Source organism: Acipenser ruthenus, chromosome 7 (genome assembly GCF_902713425.1).
Source record: "Acipenser ruthenus chromosome 7, fAciRut3.2 maternal haplotype, whole genome shotgun sequence".
Lineage (NCBI taxonomy): Eukaryota > Metazoa > Chordata > Actinopteri > Acipenseriformes > Acipenseridae > Acipenser > Acipenser ruthenus.
In genome coordinates, this window is record NC_081195.1 from 27,118,716 (window position 1) to 27,143,732 (window position 25,017).

A 25,017-nucleotide genomic window follows, 5' to 3' on the forward strand; every position below is an offset into this window, starting at 1 on the left:
ATCGAAACCCTGCATGCTGAACTCTACAAAAACATCCTACAGGTGCAAAGAAAAACACCAAATCATGCATGCAGGGCAGAATTAGGCCGTTACCCAACACTTATAAATATAAAGAAAAGAGCACTAAAGTTTTGGATGCACCTAAAGAAAAGTGAATCAGACTCCCTCCAGTATGAGGCCATGCAAACCCAAGAGCTCAGCCCTGAAAAGAGTCCTCTAAGCCAGCTGGCCCTGAAGCTCACTGCACTGAACCCAACTAATAATACTAAAACAAACCAGCTTCAGGGCAGCACTGCTTACCAGCCCCCAATCAGAGTCAACCAAATTATAAAACTAACCAAAAACTGCTATCTGAAACATTGGGACACAGAAACAAAATCTCAAAATAAACTGGATTGTTATCGGGCCCTAAAAAGAGATTACACTCTGGCAGAGTATCTCTCTACTGTCAGAGATACAAAGCAGAGGCAGATCCTGACCAAGTACAGGCTCAGTGACCACAGCCTGGCCATTGAAAAAGGCCGTCACCGGCAGACCTGGCTTCCTAAAGAAGAAAGGCTCTGTGGTCACTGTGAGACAGGAGAGGTCGAGACAGAGATGCACTTCCTTCTTCAATGTAAAAAATACTTGGAAAATAGACAAACTTATTTTAAAAAATTTGCAAATTCCCTCCCAAACTTCCCAAACATGACCAACCCTGAAAAAGTCCCAATCCTCCTGGGAGAGGAGAGAAGCACAGCCCAACTAGCAGCCCAGTATGTGTCTGCATGTCACAGACTGAGGGACACACAATGAGAGCTCTGCACAGAGACACACACACACTTATGTATATACAGTATGTATGTTGTTGTGTATGTAGGCATGTATGTATTATGTAAATGCTTATTGTCCTGATACATGTTTATTGTTAGTAGTGATATATATATATATATATATATTTTTTTTTTTACTGTACTTTATAAATCAGTTTGTTTATATATATGTATTCATGATGCATTGTATGTATACATGTCTGTATTGTATAATTGCTTTGGCAACACCTGCTATTGTAAGTCATGCCAATAAAGCACCATTGAATTGAATTGAATTGAATTGAAAGGAGGGGAGAGAGAAAGGAGGGGAGAAAGGGTGAGAGAGAGACAGGAGGGGGATAGAGAGGAGGGGGAGAGAGGAGGGTAGAGAGAGAGGAGGGGAGGAGAGAGGAGGGGGAGAGAAAGGAGGGGAGAGAGAGGAGGGGAGAGAGAAAAGAGGGGGAGAGAGAGGAGGGGTGAGAGAAGAGGGGGAGAGAGAGGAGGGGAGAGAAAGGAGGGGGAGAAAGAGGAGGGGGAGAGAGGAGAGAGAGAAAGGAGGGGAGAGAGAAAGGAGGGGGAGAGAGAGGAGTCGAGAGAGAAAGGAGGGGGAGAGAGGAAGGAAGAGAGAAAGGAGGGGGAGAGAGGGGGAGAGAGGAGGAGGAGAGAGGAGGGTAGAGAGAAAGGAGGGGGAGATAGAGGAGGCGAGAGAGAGGAGGTGGAGAGAGAGTTTGTGTGTGATTAGTACCAGGTGAGTGGCTAAATTGATTAGCAGTTGATTTTGCTATTTGATTGGTTTCCACACAGTTTAGTTGGTTCTTTTGCCAAGCAGGTGTAACAACATTTATTCAAGCAGCTTATTTTAGCGCCAGCAAGAAGCGCCAGCAAATCGAAGAGCCTCAACAAAAGAGCCGGGAGTCTAGCTGTGGGAGTCCAGCACGGGGAGGCCTGCGCTGAGACACTGGTCGAATAGATCCACACCTAACAGCGCTCTGGAAGAAGCCATCTACTAGTCAGGTCTGTATCCTCCACCCCACTGCTCCTACTGTGCCTTTTGTCCTGCCTGTCCTGCTATGACTGTCTCTCACATCCCTGTTCTGTCCTCCCGTCCTCGTCCTCTGCCCTCCCTCCGCTGTTGCTCCTCCAACCCCTCTAACCTCATTTCTCTGCCTCTCCCCCCCTCCCGCACACTCTCTGGTGCACTCTGGAACTGTCACTCTTCTGTTAACAAAGCTGATTTCATCTCTGCCTTTGCCTCCCACCTCTCGCTCGATTTCCTTGCTCTCACTGAAACCTGGCTGTCCCCTGATAACACTGTTACTCCTGCTGCCCTGTCCTCTCTCTACGTCCTGTCCCATACCCCGCGTCTCACCGGACGGGGAGGTGGGACGGGTCTTCTCCTCTCTCCCTCCTTACTCTTTTCTGTCCCCTCCGATCTCACCTCCCTCTCTGTCACTACCTTTGAATTTCATGCAGTCCAACTAACCTCTCCCTGTCAACTCCTGCTCATTGTTCTGTACCGCCCCCCTGGGCCTCTCACTCACTTTCTGGATGAACTTGACTATCTACTCTCCTCCCTCCCCTCTCTGTCTACCCCGACTGTCCTGTTGGGTGACTTCAACATCCATCTCTCCAACCCCAGCCACTCTGCTGGATTCCTCCCTCTCCTTCACTCCTTCGACTTCTGTCTCTCTCCGTCCCCTCCTACCCACAAAGCTGGCCGTCAACTGGACCTCACCTTCTCCAGGGCCTGCTGCCCCTCCAACCTCTCTGTCACCCCCCTGGACCTCTCTGATCACTATTTCATCTCTTTTTCTCTGTCTCTCCCCCCTCTCCCTGCTCCTCCTACCCCCACTGTCACCTCTCGCCGTAACCTCCGCTCTCTCTCCCCCTCTGTCCTTGCCTCCACTGCTCTCTCTCACCTCCCTCCTATCGACTCCTTTTCACAACTCTCCGTAGACTCTGCTACCTCCACCCTCTTCTCCTCGCTCACCTCCTCCCTCGACTCCCTCTGTCCCCTCACCTCCCGACCTGCTCGCCCCTCCCCTCCCCATCCCTGGCTCTCCTCTGTGCTCCGCTCGGCAAGAATCACACTGCGATCTGCTGAAAAGAAATGGAAGAGAACCAAACTCCCTGCTGCCCTAGACCTTTACCGCACTCTCCTCTCCTCCTTCTCCTCTACTCTCTCCTCTGCTAAATGTGCTTATTTCCAATCTGTAATCCAAGCCTCCACTAACAACCCACGTAAACTATTCTCTACCTTCTCCTCCCTCCTAAACCCTCCCCCCCCTCCTCCTCCCTCCTCTATCTCCCCTGACGACTTTGCCTCCTTCTTCTCTTCTAAAATCTCAGATATCCGCAAACTCTTTAACACCTCTCCCTCCCCCGCACCCCCTCCTGCTCCAACCCCTACACCCACTACATCCCCTACTAACTCGCCCTCCCTCTCCACCTTCTTGCCCCTCTCAGACTCTGACCTCTCCTCCCTGCTCCAGGGTCACAAACCCACCACGTGTGCCTTGGACCCCCTCCCCACTCACCTCTTTCAAGCTGCTGCTCCTGCTCTTCTCCCCTTCATCTCCTCCCTCCTCAACACCTCTCTACTTTCTGGCATCTTCCCCTCTGCCTTCAAAAAAGCCTCTATCACTCCCCTCCTCAAAAAACCTACCCTCGACCCCACCTCCCTCCAGAGCTACCGTCCTGTCTCCCTCCTACCCTTCCTCTCCAAAACCCTCGAGCGGACTGTACACCGCCAGCTCTCTGCTTTCCTGTCCAACCACTCTCTGCTTGACCCTCTCCAATCTGGCTTCCGCTCTGCTCACTCTACTGAAACCGCCCTCCTGTCTGTCACCAACTCCCTTAAGTGTGCCCGAGCTGCCTCTCTCTCCTCTGTCCTAATTCTCCTCGACCTCTCTGCTGCCTTTGACACTGTTGATCACTCTATTCTACTATCATCTCTTGCTGACCTGGGGATCTCTGGCACTGCTCTGGTCTGGTTCTCCTCCTACCTCTCCAACCGCACTTACCAGGTAACCTGGCGTGGAGCAACCTCCACACCTCACCCTCTCTTAACTGGAGTCCCCCAAGGGTCAGTCTTGGGTCCTCTCCTGTTCTCTCTCTACACCCGCTCCCTGGGCCCCCTCATCGCATCCTACGGTTTCTCATACCATTTCTATGCTGATGATGCTCAGATTTTCCTCTCCTTCCCCACCTCTGACTCCACCATCTCCTCCCGTATCTCTACCTGTCTGTCTGCTATTTCCTCCTGGATGCACTCGCATCACCTCAAACTCAACCTCTCTAAATCTGACCTCCTTTTCTTTCCCTCCTCCTCCCCCTCCTCTGATCTCTCTATCTCTGTTCCTCTGGAATCTACCACACTCTCTCCCTCTTCCTCAGCTAAGAACCTTGGAGTCACCCTGGACCCCTGCCTCTCTTATTCCCAGCACATCTCCACTCTGGCACGCACTTGCAGATTCTTCCTGAGCAACATCCGAAGAATCCGACCCTTCCTCACCAACTATGCTACCCAGCTCCTGGTCCAGGCCCTGGTACTCTCCCGCCTAGACTACTGCAACTCCCTCCTGGCTGGCCTCCCTGCGTCCGCCACCCGTCCGCTCCAGCTCATCCAGAACTCTGCCGCTCGCCTGGTGTTCTCTCTACCTCGCTTCGCCCACGCTACTCCACTACTCCGCTCGCTCCACTGGCTACCGATCACCGCTCGCATCCAGTTCAAGACTCTTGTACTAGCCTACAGATGCCTTGATCAGACTGCACCCAGCTACCTCCAGACCCTCATCTCTCCCTACACCCCCACTCGACCTCTCCGCTCCGCCTGCACTAGAAGACTGGCTCCACCTCCGCTACGCTCCCCTGCCTCCCGAGCCCGCTCCTTCTCCACCCTTGCTCCGCAGTGGTGGAACGACCTTCCTACAGATGTCAGGACTGCCCAGTCCCTGACCACATTCCGGCGCCTCCTTAAGACTCACCTCTTCAAACAGCACCTGTAGAACTCCTCTGTTGTATCCTGGGACACTATCACCCTTCATTTTAAATATGCTTTATTTTGCTCTTATCTGCCCCCTATTTTACTGCATTTAATCCTGTACCTCAGAATATTGTAATCTGCCAAGTGTTTAATCTGTAGTATTTTGTACTTAATCATATCCTGATGTAACTATCACTATTTAATCATATCCTGATGTAACTTTCACCATTATCTGCTGTATTATTGAATTGTGGTTTGTCACACTTGAGAATTATTGTATTTCTAGTTTTTATTGTTGACTTATATTGTAACACTTGAATGTATTTGTATTTGCTTGCGATTGTAAGTCGCCCTGGATAAGGGCGTCTGCTAAGAAATAAATAATAATAATAATAAGAGAGAGAATGGAGGGGAGAGAGAAAGTAGGGGGAGAGAGGGGAGGGGGAGAGAAAGGAGGGGGAGAGAGAGGAGGGAAGAGAGAAAGCAGGGGAGAAAGGGCGAGAGAGAGACAGGAGGGGGATAGAGAGGAGTGGAGAGGAGGGTAGAGAGAGGAGGGGAGAGAGAGGAGGGGGAGAGAGGAGGCGAGAGAGAAAGGAGGAGAGAGAGGAGGGGGAGAGAGAGGAGGGGAGAGAGAAAGGAGGGGGAGAGAGAAAGGAGGGAGAGAGAGGAGGGGAGAGAGAAAGGAGGGGAGGAGAGAAAGGAGGCGAGAGAGAAAGGAGGAGAGGGGAGGGGGAGAGAGAGGAGGGGCGAGAGAGAAAGGAAGGGGGAGAGAGGAAGGGAGAGAGAAAAGATGGGGAGAGAGAGGAGGGGGAGAGAGAAAGGAGGGGGAGAGAGGAGGGGAGAGAGAAAGGAGGAGCGAGAGGAGGGGGAGAGAGAAAGGAGGGGAAGAGAGAGGAGGGGGAGAGAGGAGGCGAGAGAGAAAGGAAGGGGAGAGAGGAGGGGGAGGGGGGAGAGAGGGGGGGAGAGAGGAGGGGATAGAGAAAGGAGGGGGAGAGAGAAAGGAGGGGGAGATAGAAGAGGGGAGAGAGAAAGGAGAGGGAGAGAGAGGGGGGAGAAAGAAAGGAGGGAAGAGAAAGGAAGGGGGAGAGAAAGGAGGGGAGAGAAAAAGGAGAAGAGAGAGGAGTGGGAGAGAGAAAGGAGGGGGAGAGAGAGGAGGCGAGAGAGAAAGGAGAGAGAGGAGGGGGAGAGAGAGGAGGGGAGAGAGAAAGGAGGGGAGAGAAAGGAGGAGAGAGAGGAGGGGGAGAGAGAAAGGAGGGGGAGGGGGAGAGAGGGGGGATAGGAGGGGTAGAGCGAAAGGAGGGGGAGAGAGGAGGGGAGAGAGACATGAGTGGGAGAGAAAGGAGGGGGAAAGAGAAAGGAGGGGGAGAGAGAAAGGAGGAGAGGAGGGGGAGAGAGAAAGGAGGGGGAGGGGGAGAGAGGGGGAGAGAGGAGGGGTAGAGCAAAAGGAGGGGGAGAGAGAGGAGGGGAGAGAGACAGGAGGGGGAGAGAAAGGAGGGGGAAAGAGAAAGGAGGGGGAGAGGGGGGAGAGAGGAGGGGGCATTAAAACTTCAAGAACTGTTTTCTTAAGATGACATTAAAGAGGTTCTGAAGAAGAAATTGAAGATATTGTGAAGAATTGCACTTGAAGGAACTCAGAAAGATCCTCAATATCTTCTTAAGAACTTTATCAGGTTTCGTCTGTTTTATTATTTTATTAATTATTTAACCAGGAGATTTACCCTTTCAGACCGAGGCCTCGTTTACAAGGAGGTGCTGGAAAACAATAAAAGGATGATTTCTTCTTAAGAAGACTTTCAGGAATACGGCCCCAGGTCTTAGTGAAGTGTTATTAGAAAAACAACAAAAACAAGATGTTCTATTAAACTGATGAAACAAAGGAAGAGGGGGTGGAGATGAGAGAGGAGGAGAAAAGATGTGATCTGTCTGTGTCAGTGATATAATATTCACACAAACACCCAGAGTGTTTACTTACTTCAGTGTCTGTAATTTACAGTTTGGATCCCTCAGTGCAGCACACAGCAGTCTCACTCCTGAATCACCCAGCTTGTGATTGAAGCTCAGATCCAGCTCTGTCAGGTTTGAGTGGTTTGTACGGAGAGCAGAGGCGAGATCCTTACAACATAGAGATGTGAGATCACATTTCACCAGCCTGCAGAGATCAGGAGACAAGAGGAGAAGATCAACACAGCGTGAGAGGAGGGAGAGGAGGGACAACTCATTGTGAGAGGGAAGAAGGGGAGGGGAGAACAACTCTGAGAGGAAGGGAGGGGGAGAAAAGCAACTGAAAGAGGGAGGTAGGGAGAAGAGTGGAGGGGAGAGGAAAAGATTGTGAGAGAAGTTCAGAAAGGGGGAGACAGAGGGGGGGGATAGAGAAAGAGAGGAGAGGGAGGAAGAGGGAGAGAAAGGGGGACAGAGAGGGGTGAGGATAGAGAAAGAGAGGGAGGGGGAGAATAAATCAAGTTTAGGAGTAGAAGAGAGGTGGGGAGCCAGGCATCAAAGTGCAACTTAAAAATAACAGACTTGATTTCAAAAGACTGCAGGAATCAAGACTTGCTCCTATCATTCAAATACTGCCACCTTATCACTGGAGGAGAACGACACGCGGGTCAGCTTTCTTCTACAATGACTCGCATCATAACCCTTAGAAAGGTTTACCACAGTATTTGCATGCTATGCTTTGCTCATGGTTATACTTTGCATTTACCACAGGTTAACCTGGTTTGCCATGCTTTTTCATATGCTTGAACATACTTTGTCTGTGCTTTTACCACGCTTTCACTGTGCTTTATTACACTTTGCAATGCTTCTACTATGGTAAACTTTTATAAAGGAAGTTCTTAATCAATCATGTTTGTTATAAACATTTGCACATTATATATGAAGGAGTGCATTTTCAAGACCCATTGAGAATACAGGATAAAGATTTGACTATATTGGAATTTATATTTAATTTACTGTATATTATTGCTGCTGCAGTGGGAAGTTTACAAAACAATTAAAATAAAGTTATAATGGTGTTTGAAAATATAAAATACCATATTTACTCAATCTAACTTACATTTTTGGATGAATAAATGTTCCCATTTGGGGGGAGTGACTTGGATTCTGTGTTTTTCGGTTTGGGCACCAGTTTAAATTTGCACATGTCAATTATTCTGGCTTGCTTGAACGAGAGCTTCTGTCCACACAGTAATGTCCACTACAGTAATTACCCTGCCCCTGTGCATTTGTATTTTGTATTGTGATTTATTTATATGTATTTAAGAAAAGAATGAAACTGAAAGTAAACTACTGGGTGAGTGCAGGCGATTGCCCAGCCTGACCTGGGGTTTAGTGTTGGTGATTTTGTTTAACCTTGTTATTTGCTCTGTGAGCAGTGTGTTCATTTTGTGTTTGAATAGACGGCGCCGCAGCGCTTTGCACAGCAGTTACCGGGTCTGTTTTAGTTCATGCATTCTGGCCTGACGTCACCCTCTCGGTGAACCCTGTCACACCGTGTCACACCGATAAACCATCGAGTTCATTCACCTCAGATGACACTGCTGCATGGGACGCCAGGCACACCGTATCCTAGCAACCTGCGCAGCGCCGGGGGAACTCGAGTTAGAGACTGAAGCCAAAAATATCGAATGCTTCCATAATGTTTATCAAGCAGACGGTAAGAAGCCAGACAGAGGAAGTGTGTTACTGTATTTGAAATTGAAAAACCAAACATTTTCTATTTGTTTTCAGAGGTCAAATAAAATATAAAATACAGTTCAGTTATTGGAAGGATATTTTTCCAGGTCACTGCATAAAGGCCAGTGTTCTTCAATTGGCGTCTCGCGGGTCAAATCCGGCCCACGAGAGCCTTCCGTCTGGCTTGTCGGATGTCAGCTGCAGTGCTGCCAACTGGGCGTTTTATTTGCAAAATGTGGCTGTTTTTAATGACACTTTACAGAGAAATGATGCTAAGTGGGTTGTCGGTTTTTGGGCGGTTTTAGCAAAACGCTGTTTTTTTTTTTTTTAAACATGAAATCTCTGCCATGATTGACACAACATGATTAATGACACATCCAATCAGAATCGGAGTAACACACACACACACACACACGTTATTTATTACATATCGTAAAAATGCCTTTAAACAAATTGAACTTCGTTTCAATACGTCAGCAGATATATTATGAGCAGATTCAAAGCACTGTTGTTAGAAGACATTAGTGAGACCAGACCGTCATATAAAATGCATATTGTAATAATAGTAAAATCACTTTAATTTACCAGGTTTTAAATGTGCTTTTAAATCGTCCAAGTCTTTACTTTCTCATTAAATGCAGAATGAAGAACGCTAAAACGAGAGCGCAACATTTTAATAAGTGACTCGTCTTTATTCATGCTTATACAATTACCAATAGCGATTGTAATAAAGTGTGTCCTGCATTTATTCTGTTTTAAATTCTAGATTAAATCGCTTTATTAAAATGTTGCACCCTCGGCTGCATGCAGTTTCTTCATTCTGCACGCACCAAAACACTTAAATTAAACCAATTTTACTGCTAGTACTAAATGACTAGCAGGGATCAATCGAATTCTTAAAGGGAAAGAAAACATTGGGGGAAAAACACGGAAAAACAGCAACCCTAAATATAATAATAATATTCAAGTTACATTAACTAACCCTTAAAAAGGAAATATGTAATATATAAGAAAGCTACTTGTTAACAGTCAATAAAAAATACTGTATTTGTAAATACTGTAATTAATGTAGCATGATTAAGAGTAATTCCCTTATAAATGGCTTATTTTCAAATAGAAAATACAAAGCCTTTTTATTCATGCTGAAATGTTTCAGTTTCCATTGTATTTGAAGATAAGTAATTTAATTAATAGAGCACATCTTTATACAATTAAAGTAAATAGCTCAGGAAAGTCTTCTTTTTTAGGATGGCTGATTGCTGATCCAGAAGACACAGCCAAAGGCTTCTGCAAATACTGCAGAGTCTCAATAAGATGCACAAAAAACAAAACATATTAACAATGCTACTCCACATTCTGCCTTGAATAAAATAAACTGCTTCCAAGCAGCATCCGTGTTGGAGATTAACGACAAAAACACAAGGGTAGCATTGAAAGTAGTGTTTCTAGTGGCAAATCACACCGTCATTGCCACTGTGGATTGCTTGAATGAGATCGTCAAAGACACTGTAAATGAAACAAACTGCACCGATATCAAAGACATCCAGCTGCACAGAACTTAGTGCACAGCAGTGATACATTCAGTCCTGGGGACATGCTTTTTCATTTTATTTTTTAAAGGTTTTTTCAGGTAGAAGTAGGCAGGTTTTTATAAAAGTAGTTTTTACTGGTCAGCTGTCCTTCATTACAAATGCTAGTTGCAGATACGCATGGTTGAAAGGTCACCGCTATCTACAGGGTATTTGCGTTCCCTAGCAAGCGATATTAATTGGAAACACGCCCTAATAGAGGAACAAATGATCACTGCACTTTATCTGGTAATAACCCGTCTCCTTCCTTGTTTACAACTGACTCTGTATGTAAGCTGCCCTCAATCAATAAACTTTATTCACACACTCTGCATGCACATTCATTCCCATTCACGTCAGTACACTCCACACCTAACGGTGATTATTATTTTTTGTACAGTTCACTATTATCATTTCACTTCTTCAGATAATGACTCCTCTCCTGTAACTTCTATCTGTCCTCAAGGTTTGTTTAAATGCTTGCTGTTGACCCTGGTCCACTTCTGTTATTGAAAATCATTTCAATGGGTTTATGCATGCCCACACAAAGTGGGGTGTAGCCCCCCTCAAATTTGCCATCACTACTGACTGACGTGCTTTCATTACTTCACTTGCATGCTTGTTGTGCAGTAACTTTAGAAAACAAAGATGGTGCGAGCGGGTGTCAATTTGTGACAGAAAGGAAATTAGATGCCCATTTTAATGTAATCATTTTAATAAAATTAGGATTACAAATATATTTGCTTTGTAATTGTATTAATAAATCAGAAATTGTATCATAGTAAGTGGTTTTACCCCCCCTCCCCCAATACACACATCATGAGCTCCCTGTGGCCCCCCAAGATTTGGACAACATTGCCTTATCTGGCCCTCCAGTGAATGTAATTGAATACCCCTGATATAGGCTAAGTGCTGATCTTTAAGCTGTAGTTTATAGTTTATTCAGTAGCCTTCATGATATTATTAGAATTCTTGTTGTATAATTTCAGGGTAGATAGCTGGTAACAGGGATTGCTTTATTTCTACATTCTTACAGTTATTCCCTGGAACAACTCCAATGAAACTGGAAACGTGGAAACTTAGAAACGGGGATTGGGAAGTTCAATGTCCAGTTCAAACAATGATGAATTGTGGCCAAAATGCATATAGAGATAAGCAGACAGGGGGGCAATGTGAGAGTGAAGGGTGAGACAGAGAGAGGAGGTGCAGAGAGAGAAAACAGAGTGAGAGGAGGGGGTGACAGACTGAGGAGGAGGAGACACAGAGAGGAGGGCAGAAACAGAGAGCAGGGGAGAGACAAAGGGGGAAAAAGAGAGAGGAGGGGGAGATGGAGAGAGGAGGGATGAAACAGAGAGAGGGTATGAGAAAGGAGGGGGAAACAGATGATGGGTGAGGCAGAGAGGAGGGAGACAGAGAGAGAGTAGGGTTGAGACATAGAGCAGGAGAGAAGAGATAGAGAGGGGAGACAGAGAGGAGAGGTGATAGAGGAGGGAGAGACAGAGAGGGGGGGAGAGAAAGGTGGGGGGCAGTGTGGCGGAGTGTCCCGCCCCTATTTATTATTATTTGTATTTTTGTTTGCGGCGCGGGTAAAAGCGCCGCGTCTTTTATTATTATATTTAAAAACCCCGTGAGGATGCATGGCTGATCAGCTACTGATTATTTAACTAGCTGACAGTCATGCATCCTTACCAAACACGTGCAGACTCTGGCCGAGGGATAATAAGATAATTAACTACTAGTTAATCCCTCGGACAGAGTATATAAACCTGCAGCTCTCTGCACTCGGGGTGGAGTGTTGGAGTAGAGAGTACGGGAGAGCGGAGAGAGAGCGCGTAGAAGACATAGAAACAATTGCTAAAACGTGCTGGTTTAGCCAGCACGCCACTTACTTGTTTGTCTGTTTATTCGTTTGGCCCTCGTGCCATTTTGTTTCTGTTTTGTTTAAATATTTTGTTTTATTGATTAATAAATACGCTGAATGCAATTGCATTCATCTTCATCCGCCCATCCATCGTTTGTGATTCAGTTACTTCCTGGTCCGTGACGTCATCACACTCACCACTGCCAGCCAGACTGTCACATATGGTGTCCTGCGTGGGATAAACAACGCCTCCAACAGCCGGACCAGGAACAGCAAAGGAAGTTTTTTTTTGTGTTCGTTTTTTCAAATAGTGTTTTTTTGTGTTTTGGAAAAAAAAAAAAAAAAAAAAAAAAAAAAATGGATAAAGTGGACGCCTACATGGAGAGGTGGCATGCGCATCAGAGGGAGTTAAAGGAAGGAGGGGCTACATGGTGCCTCGCCTGCCTGGAGTATGGGCACCTCCCTGAGGTGTGCCCATATGAAGACCCCCTCTTTGTGCAGGCCTTTGATCGAGGTGAGGTGGAGACTGCGGAGGAGTGGATCCACCTGAAGGCCATACCATCGCCGCAGGTGGATCAGGAAACCTGCCTCACCTGCCTCAAAGAGGAGGAATTGGCCCAGGAGAGGAAGGCAGGGAGAAGGAGCAGGAAGAGAAGGGGGAGAGGTAGGCTGCAGCAACAGCAACCGCAGCAGCAGGAGGAGATCGGTGAGGATGACTGTGAGGTTTACATTGTGAACCTCGTGGCGGAGTTGTGCCCTGGCTGTGGGGCATATGGGCACACGTTGGCCATATGCCCCACGCAATATGAAGAGGCGGAGCGCGAGCATCCAGCGCCCAGAAAGGGGGAGCGCGAGCATCCAGCGCCCAGAAGGGGGGAGCCCGTGCATCCAGCGCCCAGAAGGGGGGAGCCCGTGCATCCAGCGCCCAGAAGGGGGGAGCCCGTGCATCCAGCGCCCAGAAGGGGGGAGCCCGTGCATCCAGCGCCCAGAAGGGGGGAGCCCGTGCATCCAGCGCCCAGAAGGGGGGAGCCCGTGCATCCAGCGCCCGGGGGGGGAAGCCCACAGGTCCAGAACCTAGGCCTCCGGCAGCAGAGGAAGAATACCTGCTGCCTCTGCCACCTCCACCACTTCCACAGCCAGGAGCAGAGCAGCAGGAGCTGCCTCTGCCTCCGCCACCTCCACCGCCAGGAGCAGAGCAGCAGGAGCTGCCTCTGCCTCCGCCACCTCCACCAGCAGAGGGTGAATGCCTGCTGGTTCCGCCTCAGCCGCCGTGGGAGGACTGCTTGCCGCTCCCAGCTCCACCAGCAGAGGGTGAATGCCTGCTGGTTCCGCCTCCACCGTCGTGGGAGAACTGCTTGCCCCTCCCACCTCCACCAGCAGAGGGTGAATGCCTGCTGGTTCTGCCTCAACCGCCGTGGGAGGACTGCTTGCCGCTCCCAGCTCCACCAGCAGAGGGTGAATGCCTGCTGGTTCCGCCTCAGCCGCCGTGGGAGGACTGCTTTCCCCTCCCACCTCCACCAGCAGAGGGTGAATGCCTGCTGGTTCCGCCTCAGCCGCCGTGGGAGGACTGCTTTCCCCTCCCACCTCCACCAGCAGAGGGTGAATACCTGCTGGTTCCACATCCACCTTCATGGGAAGGACTGCTCCTGCCCTGCCTCGCACCGCCCAAGGATGCCTGCCTCGCTTCGCCCAAGGATGCCTGCCTCGCTTCGCCCAAGGATGCCTGCCTCGCTTCGCCCAAGGATGCCTGTTGCTCCGCATCGCCCGGGGCTGCCTGTTTCTCCGCATCGCCCGGGGCTGCCTGTTGCTCTGCATCGCCCGGGGCTGCCTGTTGCTCCGCATCGCCTGGGGCTGACTGTTGCTCCGCATCGCCTGGGGCTGCCTGTTGCTCCGCATCGCCTGGAGAGCCACCAGCTACAGGGAACGAGGGAGAAGTGGAGCTCCCGCTGCCAACTCCATGGCCAGGGGCTCCCCTCCCGAGTTCACCTCCCGAGGGTCCGCCGCTGTTGCTGCCGTCGCCTCCCGAGGGTCCGCCGCTGCTGCTGCCGTGGCCTCCCGAGGGTCCGCCGCTGCTGCTGCCGTCGCCTCCCGAGGGTCCGCCGCTGCTGCTGCCGTCGCCTCCCGAGGGTCCGCCGCTGCTGCTGCCGTCGCCTCCCGAGGGTCCGCCGCTGCTGCTGCCGTCGCCTCCCGAGGGTCCGCCGCTGCTGCTGCCGTCGCCTCCCGAGGGTCCGCCGCTGCTGCTGCCGTCGCCCCCCCGAGGGTCCGCTGCTGCTGCCGTCGCCCCCCGAGGGTCCGCTGCTGCTGCCGTCGCCCCCCGAGGGTCCGCTGCAGCTGCCGTCGCCCCCCGAGGGTCCGCTGCTGCTGCCATTGCCTGCCGAAGGTCGGCAGCTGCTACCTTCGCCTCCCGAGGGGCCTGTTTTGCCTGGGGTCACTACCAGTCCTGCCATGCGGCAGGAAATGCTGTGGCTGGAGCCCCATGAAGGGGAGCTGCCGGCCACGGAAAAGGGGGGGGAGGTCAGGAGACCAGCTCCCCCAGCCGCACTTTCGCGGCAGGAAATGCTGTGGCTGGAGCCCCATGAAGGGGAGCTGCCGGCCACGGAAAAGAGGGGGGAGGTCCGGAGACCAGCTCCCCCAGCCGCACTTTCACGGCAGGAAATACTATGGCTGGAACCCCATGAAGGGGAGCTGCCAGCCATGGAAAAGGGGGGGAGGTCAGGAGACCAGCTCCCCCAGCCGCACTTTCGCGGCAGGAAATACTGTGGCTGGAGCCCCGTGAAGGGCAGCTGCCAGCCATGAAGAAGGGGGGGGAGGTCAGGAGACCAGCTTCCCCCGCAGCAATTTCGCTGCAGGAGAAAGGGTGGCCGGAGCCCCACGGAGGGGAGCTGCCGGCCATGAAGAAGGGGGGGCAGGTCTGGAGACCACCCCCAAAAATTTTTTGGCCAGAGGAGCCGGCCGGTGCGCGGGCCATTGGAACGCTACGGCTGTTTGGGTGGGAGGAGGACATCCCACCGTGGCCGCCACCTTTGGCCCGTTGCTGCCCCTGTTCCTGCGCCGGGACTGCTAACCGGGACTTTGGGGACTAAGGGGGGAGGTGGCCGAAAAGGCCATGTGTGCTGCGCACAAGGGGGGGCATGTGTGGCGGAGTGTCCCGCCCCTATTTATTATTATTTGTATTTTTGTTTGCGGCGCGGGTAAAAGCGCCGCGTCTTTTATTATTATATTTAAAAACCCCGTGAGGATGCATGGCTGATCAGCTACTGATTATTTAACTAGCTGACAGTCATGCATCCTTACCAAATGCGTGCAGACTCTGGCCGAGGGATAATAAGATAATTAACTACTAGTTAATCCCTCGGCCAGAGTATATAAACCTGCAGCTCTCTGCACTCGGGGTGGAGTGTTGGAGTAGAGAGTACGGGAGAGCGGAGAGAGAGCGCGTAGACGACATAGAAACAATTGCTAAAACGTGCTGGTTTAGCCAGCACGCCACTTACTTGTTTGTCTGTTTATTCGTTTGGCCCTCGTGCCATTTTGTTTCTGTTTTGTTTAAATATTTTGTTTTATTGATTAATAAATACGCTGAATGCAATTGCATTCATCTTCATCCGCCCATCCATCGTTTGTGATTCAGTTACTTCCTGGTCCGTGACGTCATCACACTCACCACTGCCAGCCAGACTGTCACAGGCAGACAGAGGAGGGGGAGAGAAAGGAGAGGGAGACACAGAGAGGAGGAAGAGACAGAGAGAGGGAGGAGGGGGAGACAGAGAGAGACCACAACATAAGTTGTGATAAAATGATAATGGTATATACTGTATACTGAGCATCAAAAGAAACTTATCACTTATATTTGAGCATCAAAAGAAACGTATCACTTATCATTTGGATAAAATTCACTAGATGTGCAGTGACTTTTTATTGTGCTGATTAACAACTGACATCACGAAAATGCTGCAAAATGATCTGTTGATCTTGGGCAGGTGTTGTGACTCTTGGTCTCCCAGTTCGTGGCCTGTCATTGACAGAGTGTGTCTGGTTATACCATCTCACCAGGTTTGAAATTGCTGGTTGTGAGCACCCAAGAAGGTGAGCCACAGTACGCTGCCCTAGTCCAGCCTCCAACATGCCGATTGCACGAAGGCGCTGCTCTCTTGACAGACGTGGCATATTGTTTTTTTTTTTCTGTGATTTTCTTTATTGCTGTTATTCAAGCTTGCAATTCAACAGCTGAAATCACTCCATATCCAGTGTCCAATCAACTGTCTCACTAATTAGGTGATTAAGTGCATATGCTTCAGTCACAGTCACTCAAGTGTGTCATGGTCTAGGATGAATGATCGAGTGATTAAAAAGAAACCAAAAACATTTTGTCAATGTCCATCATTTATATACTTTATTTTTTTTAAATAAATAAATGTGTTATAATAGTGATAAGTTTCTTTTGATGCTCGGTATACAAAAAATCCAAAGAAGAGTATTTTACTACTTTTAACTGAGAAGACAGCACACATAAGAGTGCAGTGTACAGGACAAACAAAACACCACATCAAATACTGAAGCAGGAAGATAGCTGTCTGCTTTCTACATCTAATCTACAGTAAGGGACAAGGAAATGTATTTTAAAATGTGTTTAAGTAGTAAAAATACATCTTTTGTAAGAATTAAGGCCTGAGATGGTTTGATGATTCCAAACCAACTGCCACAGGTGGGTCCAGAGAGCTTTGAAATCCAATACCCAGAGGAGCTGAGGACTGCACAGGCTAGGAACACCTTTAAAACTGCTCTCTTAACAGACAGCCCAGAGACACTAGTGGCAGACTACTTCCTCTGCGGAGAGACCAGGACCAAAACAAAGCTGGTGTTCTTCACAGAGCAGCCAGCCACCTGGCACAATGCTCTGTGTATCACATTCAGACACTTTAAAAAGAGAGGCATCTGCAATGCAGACAATTAGTGATAACAGAAGACACAGACCCTGACATCACTGTGTTTACATTCAATGTCTATCACAATGGCACTGTGCTGATACAAGGCTGCGAGGCCAGCCTAGACACTTCTGAACAGTCTTTCCTGACAGTGAAGCAACAGGCTGACAAGGAGAAGCTGCACACAGCAGGGCAGCCAGGGTGCGGACTGTAGTGCTGCAGACGCCACACCCAGCACACAGCCTGCCAGGAACACTGCCCAGCTCACCCCCAGTCTGTCACCAAAGATGCCCAGCCCTGTGAAAGCCATCAAAGACTGCCTGTCAGACCTGGAGAGGGAGTTTACTGAATTCAGAGAATCAGGTCACAGCCAAACTAAACCAAGGAGAAAGTATAGGACAGCTAAAAGATGAAATCAACAAAATAAAAAATGAACATAAGGTAGTGGTGACTGAACTGAAAGCACAGTGAGTGACCTGCAGTTAGAGAACGATCGTCTGAAGAGTGACATGAAGAAGGTCAGAGAGGAGCTGCAGAAGAAGGCACAGCTCAGTGAGACAAGGAGCCTCCAGAGAGAACTGAAAGACACGCTGGCACAAACAGTTATACGAAGCACGACAGCGCCAACCAGGAGTGAGAATCAGATTCAGCCTCAGATTGAAAATGCAGAGGCAGCATTGGCTGCTGTAGAGAGACAAAAGGGGAATTCACAGTCACAGCCCTCAGAAGGGGACATTCTCAACAGCGCTGTGAACACCACACAACAGCAGAGAAGCAATACAACAGCCAACACCAACACAGACATAGACAATCCAGAGTACAAGACACCAACACCATCCCCTGAAGAACAGACTCAACCTTCAAACCCCCAAACTATCAACAAACATCCCAGCCTGACGTGGTGGTTCTCATGGACTCCAACGGGCACTACCTTGATGAAAGGCGTCTGTTTCCGGGAAAGCACATTTACTAAAATCAGATGCCCCAATATAGAGAGAGCCTTCCAGATTATAGCCAAGCCACAGCTTGTAGCCCCAAAATACATCGTACTCCACACAGGGACAAACGACCTGCCGCAGCATTCAGAAGATCTGCCCAAAATCACTGGAACAACTGGTCAAACTGGCCACACAGCGATTCCCTGTGGCCAAAATCATTCTCTCCACATTGCTGCTGAGAAAAGATGTGCCAGAGCACAGTATTCATGAGATTAACAGGAAGATCTCAAGCAGCTTCGCTCGCCTCTCCAATGTGCACATAGCCCATCACCACGCCAGATCCAGCGACATCCGAATTGAGTAACATCAAGCAACTCCTTCACATAGTCTGTTCCAGATTACTGACAGCATCGGCTGCAACAAAGGTGAGCAATGGACTAGCTAACCTGTCTATAAGAAGGTGTGTGTATGAGCATGTACAAGTGTGAACACATATTATTATTTGTTTATTTAGCAGACGCCTTTATCCAAGGAGACTTACAGAGACTAGGGTGTGTGAACTATGCCTCAGCTGCAGCGTCACTTACAACGTCTCACCCGAAAGACAGAGCACAAGGAGGTTAAGTAACTTGTTCAGGGTCACTGTGACAGAAATACAATGAGTTCTGGTGATAAATCTTCCTCCCGACCTGTGAGGGCGCTAAAGAACAGGAGGAGAAGTATCTGGAAGGGCTGGCCTGACAGTTCGTTTCCGGGATCGGGAAGTGGGTCAGCTTGGAAAGAAGCGAGACTCTGTTGTAAGACCGTATTGATTTGACAGGTAAACGAGGGGCAGCTGCAAGTAATAAGGCAGCTGCAACCGTTTACCTAGATATCATGCGGGATTACATATAGGGGCCAGGGTAACGCTGTTCTTTTCCTTCGTTTGGGTTAGCGTTTGGGGAGAGAAGGATTGAGAGAGGAGCTCTCGTTGTTAAAATAAGGAAAATAATTACGTGTTGTGTTTTGTTGTGTTTGTCTGTGTAATTGTCTGTGTTTTTCACCACCAGACAGTTAAAGCACTACTCCGGAGCTGTTGCCAAGGGTCAGCACTGTCCGGAGCACCACTGCACACCGCACTATCTGTGTTTACACTAAACCACCATCACGACTGCACTCACCCAGGACTGGTGACCGTCTGTTTGTTTTGTTCGGGACTGTGCCCTGTTTATTGTTATCCCCGTGCGTTACACACTGTTGTGTATCGCCGGGGATTTGTTTATTTTTCGGTCACCAGACCTGGAAAAGAAATAAAGCACTTTTTTCACTGGAATACCGTTGTCTGCCTGTCACTCCTGCACCGCATCACCGCTACACCTGTTCCCCTTACCAGCCACTTTGCCACACGTGGTGTCAGAGCACGGGACTATGGACTGCAACGCGCTGGCGGAGCTGATGCAGGCGCTGGAGAGCAGACGCGACGCAGAGGAGAGAAGGAGGGAGGAGCGCTACACGGCGCTCATTGAACGGGTAGGGCTGGCCGTTGCTGCAGCGACGACCCCTACCACAACACCGCTGATGTCGCCCCCGAAGGCACGGGCAATGAAGATGTCGGCGGAGGATGACCCGGAGGCGTATTTGGTGGCGTTCGAGCGGCTGGCTACCGCGGCGGCTTGGCCACGGGAGTTCTGGGCCAGCCAGTTGGGACCCTGCCTGATCGCGGAGGCTCAGGCAGCCTACCAAACGATGAGTGACCATCACGCCACCGAGTACGACCTGGTCAAGCAGGCTATCCTCCGCCGCCTGAACATCACTACAGAGACCCACCGGGCGTGGTTTAGGGAGTACCGGAGAACCACGGAGACACGCCCCAGGGTGGTTGCAGAGCGGTTGTGCGACCACATGGTGCATTGGCTGACCCCCGGGAAGAAGACCGCCCAGCAGATGGGGGAAGCCATTGTGGTGGAGCAATTCTGCCATGTGGTCGGCGCCGAGACCCAGGCGTGGATACGGCGCCACAACCCTGACACCCTGGAGGAGGCGGTCAAATTGGCAGAAGACTTTGAAGACTCCCTGACTTCTGCCCGGGTCGGGATCCTGTCGGCCCCTGCCCTTTGGAGCAGCCGACCTCTCCCTCCCTCTCCTCCAACACCACCACCACCGCCCCTGTTCCCAGGACCCAGACCTCCGAGAGCGCCGACCCCATTGGGCCCCCTTGCCTCCCCCCCATGGAGACCAAGGTTGGCCCCCAGCTGGGGTAGAGGTGCTGCCCCTGCCCCGTTGCCATACCAGCAGCGGGACAGATTTCTAACCTATGCCCCCTCTGTCCCTCCTATCTGTTTTAGGTGCCACCAGCCGGGACATCTGGCCAGGTCATGCCCCGCTGCCATGGAGTGTGACGTGGCCGTGTGCAATTGGGCACCTGAAACTGGTAAGCGTGGGGAAAATGGTCGGGAGGGGCCTTGTTTGATTAATGTTGTTTTAGGGAATGTGAAAACCCACTCATTAGTGGACACAGGGTGTGAGCAAACCTTGATTAGGACAGCTCTCCTGGGCGTGTGTCGTGGCGGCCACGAGGTCAGGTGGCCATCTCCTGTATCCATGGAGACACGGCGGCATACCCCACATTAAAAGTATATTTATCAGTAGGACCGATAAAACGTCACCTTGTAGTCGGGGTGCCGGAAAGGTTGCCACACCCAGTTATTCTGGGCCGAGATGGCCAAAATTCAAAGAATTGATGCAAATAATGGCAGTCTCAGCCACACACGTAAACGTGGCAGAAAAAAAAAAAAGGAATGGATTGGTGATGTGTTTCCTTTTCACACTGAAATGTTTTCCCCTCTTTTCCATCCTAGAAAGACAAATAAGGAGAGACGGACCGCGAAATGGGAGGGGGCGTTTTTGAGACAAGGCTGAGGTCTGGTGGGAGAGTGCTGCAATGGTAACAAAACGCCAGTCGAAGGGAGTGGGAACGCAGTGTGACAGAGAGCGAGGTTACTGGGCCGACTAGGGCAGAGGTTATTCCAGCCCCTCTCAATGTACCGGACCCGTGGTACTCAAGCGCGGACCTAGTGTGGGGCCAACATAACGACCCGTCACCGGTGCATGCTTGGGGGCAGGTCCGGTCCATTGAAGGTAAGGATGTTGACGGCGCTGGGGCGCTAGTATATCCACATTTCAGTATTAAGGGGCAATTACTGTATAGGGTAAACCTAGCCGCGGGCACAGGACAGCCTGTAACACAATTGTTGGTTCCCCCGTCTTGTCGGGCTGAGGTCATGAGGCTGGCGCATGATATCTCTTTTGCGGGGCACCTCGGAGCCGAGAAGACGAGGGAACGGATATTGGCTCGATTCTATTGGCTCGGTCTTCATACTGATGTGTCGAGATATGTAGCCACATGCCCAGACTGCCAGCGAGTAGCGCCGGGTCGAGTGCGCCCTGCCCCTTTGGTCCCACTGCCGATTATTTCCACTCCTTTCGAGCGCATTGCAATGGACATAGTGGGCCCTTTGCTACCTTCTGACTCCGGGTATACGCATATATTAGTGGTGGTGGATTATGCAATGCGATACCCGGAGGCAGTTTCATTGAGGTCCACTAGTGCCGCTGCAATAGCCACCGAGTTAGCGCAGATTATGGCTAGAGTAGGGATCCCCAAGGAGATTTTGACCGATCACAGGACCAATTTTTTGTCCAATACGTTACAGCAGGTGTACAAAATATTGAAAATACGTCCCATCAGGATGTCCGTTTATCATCCACAATCGGACGGTCTGGTTGAACGTTTTAATCAGACCTTAAAGTCGATGCTGAGGCGATTCGTAACACAGGAGCAGAAACATTGGGCATCGCTTCTTCCCTACATCCTTTTTGCGGTGAGAGAAGTGCCGCAGAGTTCAACGGGGTTCTCCCCCTTTGAACTCCTGTACGGCCGGCAGCCTCGCGGCATTCTCGACCTGCTGAGAGAGGGGTGGGAGGAGCACAAAGGCTCGTCCAAAAATGTAGTGAAGTATGTGCTCTTACTAAGAGATCGCCTGGATTTGGTCAGTCGTTTGGCCCAAGACAACCTCAGATCGGCTCAGCACCGACAACAGCAGCATTACAACAAAAATGCACGGATTCAAACCTTTCGACCAGGGGACAAGGTAATGCTGCTACTTCCCTCATCAGAATCAAAACTGTGTGCTAAATGGCAGGGGCCGTATGAGGTGATTCGGGCTATAGGGAAAGTAAATTATGAAATTAGACAGCCCGATCGCCGGAATGAACGTGAAATTTACCATGTTAATTTGTTAAAGCCCTGGCAGGCAAGGGAGGTCTTATTTATAGCCCCAGGCAATATGGAGGATGATTTAGGCCCCTGTCCACAGACCCCGAGCACAAGAGCGATTTCAATGGGGGAACAATTGGTTCCGGATCAGCAAAGAGAGCTGCGTAAGCTTATTGAGGAGTTCAGCGATGTTTTTTCTGACGTGCCCGGCAGAACAAACTTAGTTGAATATGACATTATCTCTCCACCAGGTGTCACAGTGCGAGAGAGACCGTACCGGATCCCGGAAAGTCGACGGAGTGGCGTTCGCAAAGAGGTATGGGACATGCTCGAACTTGGGGTGATTGAACCTTCCAGGAGCGAGTGGTGCAGTCCAATTGTGATAGTGGCTAAGAAAGACGACACCAACCGCTTCTGCGTGGATTTCAGAAAGGTAAACGCTATTGCTAAGTTCGATGCGTATCCCATGCCTCGGGTCGACGAACTTTTAGACAGACTGGGAAAAGCGAGGTTTATTTCCACTCTGGACCTGACGAAGGGATACTGGCAAATCCCTTTAACCCGCAGCTCCAGAGAGAAAACCGCATTTTCAACACCAGAAGGGCTGTTCCACTTTAAAACCATGCCATTTGGGCTACATGGTGCGCCCGCTGCCTTTCAGAGACTGATGGACCAGGTTTTACGCCCACATCATGAATATGCAGCAGCTGTGTGGTCCAGTGGTTAAAGAAAAGGGCTTGTAACCAGGAGGTCCCCAGTTCAAATCCCACCTCAGCCACTGACTCATTGTGTGACCCTGAGCAAGTCACTTCACCTCCTTGTGCTCCGTCTTTCGGGTGAGACGTGATTGTAAGTGACTCTGCAGCTGATGCATAGTTCACACACCCTAGTCTCTGTAAGTCGCCTTGGATAAAGGCGTCTCCTAAATAAACTAATAATAATAATATTGATGATGTGGTGATTTACAGCTCCACCTGGCGAGAGCATTTGGCTAGGGTTGCAGCCGTTCTTCAGTCTCTAAAGGGCAGCCCGGCTGACAGCTAACTTGAGGAAATGTGCGTTTGCCAAAACAGAGACTCAATATTTGGGATTTTTAATGGGAAATGGAAGGGTGAGACCTGTGGTCACCAAAATCCAGGCTTTGGTTGATGCAGCGATCCCCAAAACCAAGACTCAGGTGAGGTCACTACTGGGCTTAGCCGGTTATTACCGCCGCTTCATCCCCGAGTACGCCACAGTGTTTAACCCGTTAGTCGACCTCACCAAAAAGAGTGCTCCAAATGTAATTAAATGGTCAGCTGAGTGTCAGGGGGCGTTTGATACGATTAAACATAAACTTTGCCAGGCCCCCACTCTTATTACTCCAGATTTCACCAAGAGATTCATCCTCCACACCGACGCATCGGATGTAGGTTTGGGTGCAGGCTTGTCCCAAAAAGTAGCTGGAGTAGAACACCCGATATTGTACCTGAGCAAAAAAATGTTACCTCGGGAACGTAACTACTCCGTAGTCGAAAAAGAGTGTTTGGCCATTAAATGGGCTACTCACTCTTTACGATACTACCTGCTGGGACACTCATTTGATCTGGTCACAGACCACGCCCCACTCAAGTGGTTAAGCACAATGAAGGACAGCAATGCCCGGATAACTCGGTGGTATCTGGCATTGCAGCCCTTCATGTACCACATGGTACACCGTGCGGGGAAGGACCACCAAAATGCGGATTATTTTTCCCGGGAGGGGGGAGTAATGGGAAAGGTAGATTTAGCCGAGTGTTCCTTCAGCTCCACTCTGAGCGGTGGGATATGTGACAGAAATACAATGAGTTCTGGTGATAAATCTTCCTCCCGACCTGTGAGGGCGCTAAAGAACGGGAGGAGAAGTATCTGGAAGGGCTGGCCTGACAGTTCGTTTCCGGGACCAGGAAGTGGGTCAGCCTGGAAGGAAGCGAGACTCTGTTGTAAGACCGTATTGATTTGACAGGTAAACGAGGGGCAGCTGCAAGTAATAAGGCAGCTGCAACCGTTTACCTAGATATCATGCGGGATTACATATAGGGGCCAGGGTAACGCTGTTCTTTTCCTTCGTTTGGGTAAAGCTCGGTAGAGAGAAGGACTGAGAGAGGAGCTCTCAATAATAAAAAGGAGAAAGACGTGTTACGTGTTTTGTGTTGTGTTTGTCTGTGTTGTAATTGTTTGTGTTTTTACATCACCAGACAGTTAGAGCACATCTCCGGAGCTGTCACCGAGGGTCAGCACAATCCGGAGCACCACTGCACTACCGTCACAAAAAAATACTTGTGTTTGCACTCAGCACCAGCACGACTGCACTCACCCAGGACTGGTGACCGTGTGTTCATTTTTTGTTCGGGACTGTGCCCTGTTCTGTTATCCCCGTGCTTTACACATTGGTGTGTATAGCTGGGGATTTATTATTTAACGGTCGCCAGACCTGGATTATAAATAAAGCACCTTTTCACTGGATACTGTTGTCTGCTTGTCATTCCTGCATCGCATCACCGCTACACCTGTTCCCCTTCACTAGCTACTTTGCTACATGCACTTCCAGACACTGGATAATGTGCTGCTGTGTGGAGACTTGAACTCCAGAACAGGCAGAGAAAATGATTTTATAACGATAGAGGGAAATAAGTACATCTTTGGAAATTCTCCTTTGTACCAAGACTCTATCACACTAAACAGAAACAGCTATGATAGTGTAGTTAATAAGAATGGGAACCAGCTGCTGCAGATGTGCAGAAGTGTAGGAATGTACATTGTAAACGGCCGGACTAGAGGAGACTCTCTAGGAAGATTCACCTTCAGCTCTGCTCGGGGCTGCAGTGTGGTGGACTATTTCATCACTGACATGGACCCCCAGCTCATTAACAGCTTCATAGTCAGACCACAGTCCACCCTGTCAGACCACAGCCAGACAGTGTGTATTTAAAAAGGTCAGCACAGCCCAACATTGATGTAAACACACACACACATCTATACAAACTCCCACCAACCT

At 49.9% G+C, this 25,017-nt stretch overlaps 1 protein-coding gene across 2 annotated transcripts in view; it reads right to left on the reverse strand.

The window, feature by feature from the left end:
- LOC117969223 (NACHT, LRR and PYD domains-containing protein 12-like) overlaps window positions 1-25,017 on the reverse strand; it is a 243,786-nt gene that overhangs the window by 54,585 nt on the left and 164,184 nt on the right. For both annotated transcript variants that reach the window (XM_059026730.1, XM_059026731.1), the window contains one exon: window positions 6,749-6,925. In XM_059026730.1, coding sequence (XP_058882713.1) covers window positions 6,749-6,925 — 177 coding nt within the window. The remainder of the gene's footprint in view (window positions 1-6,748; window positions 6,926-25,017) is intronic.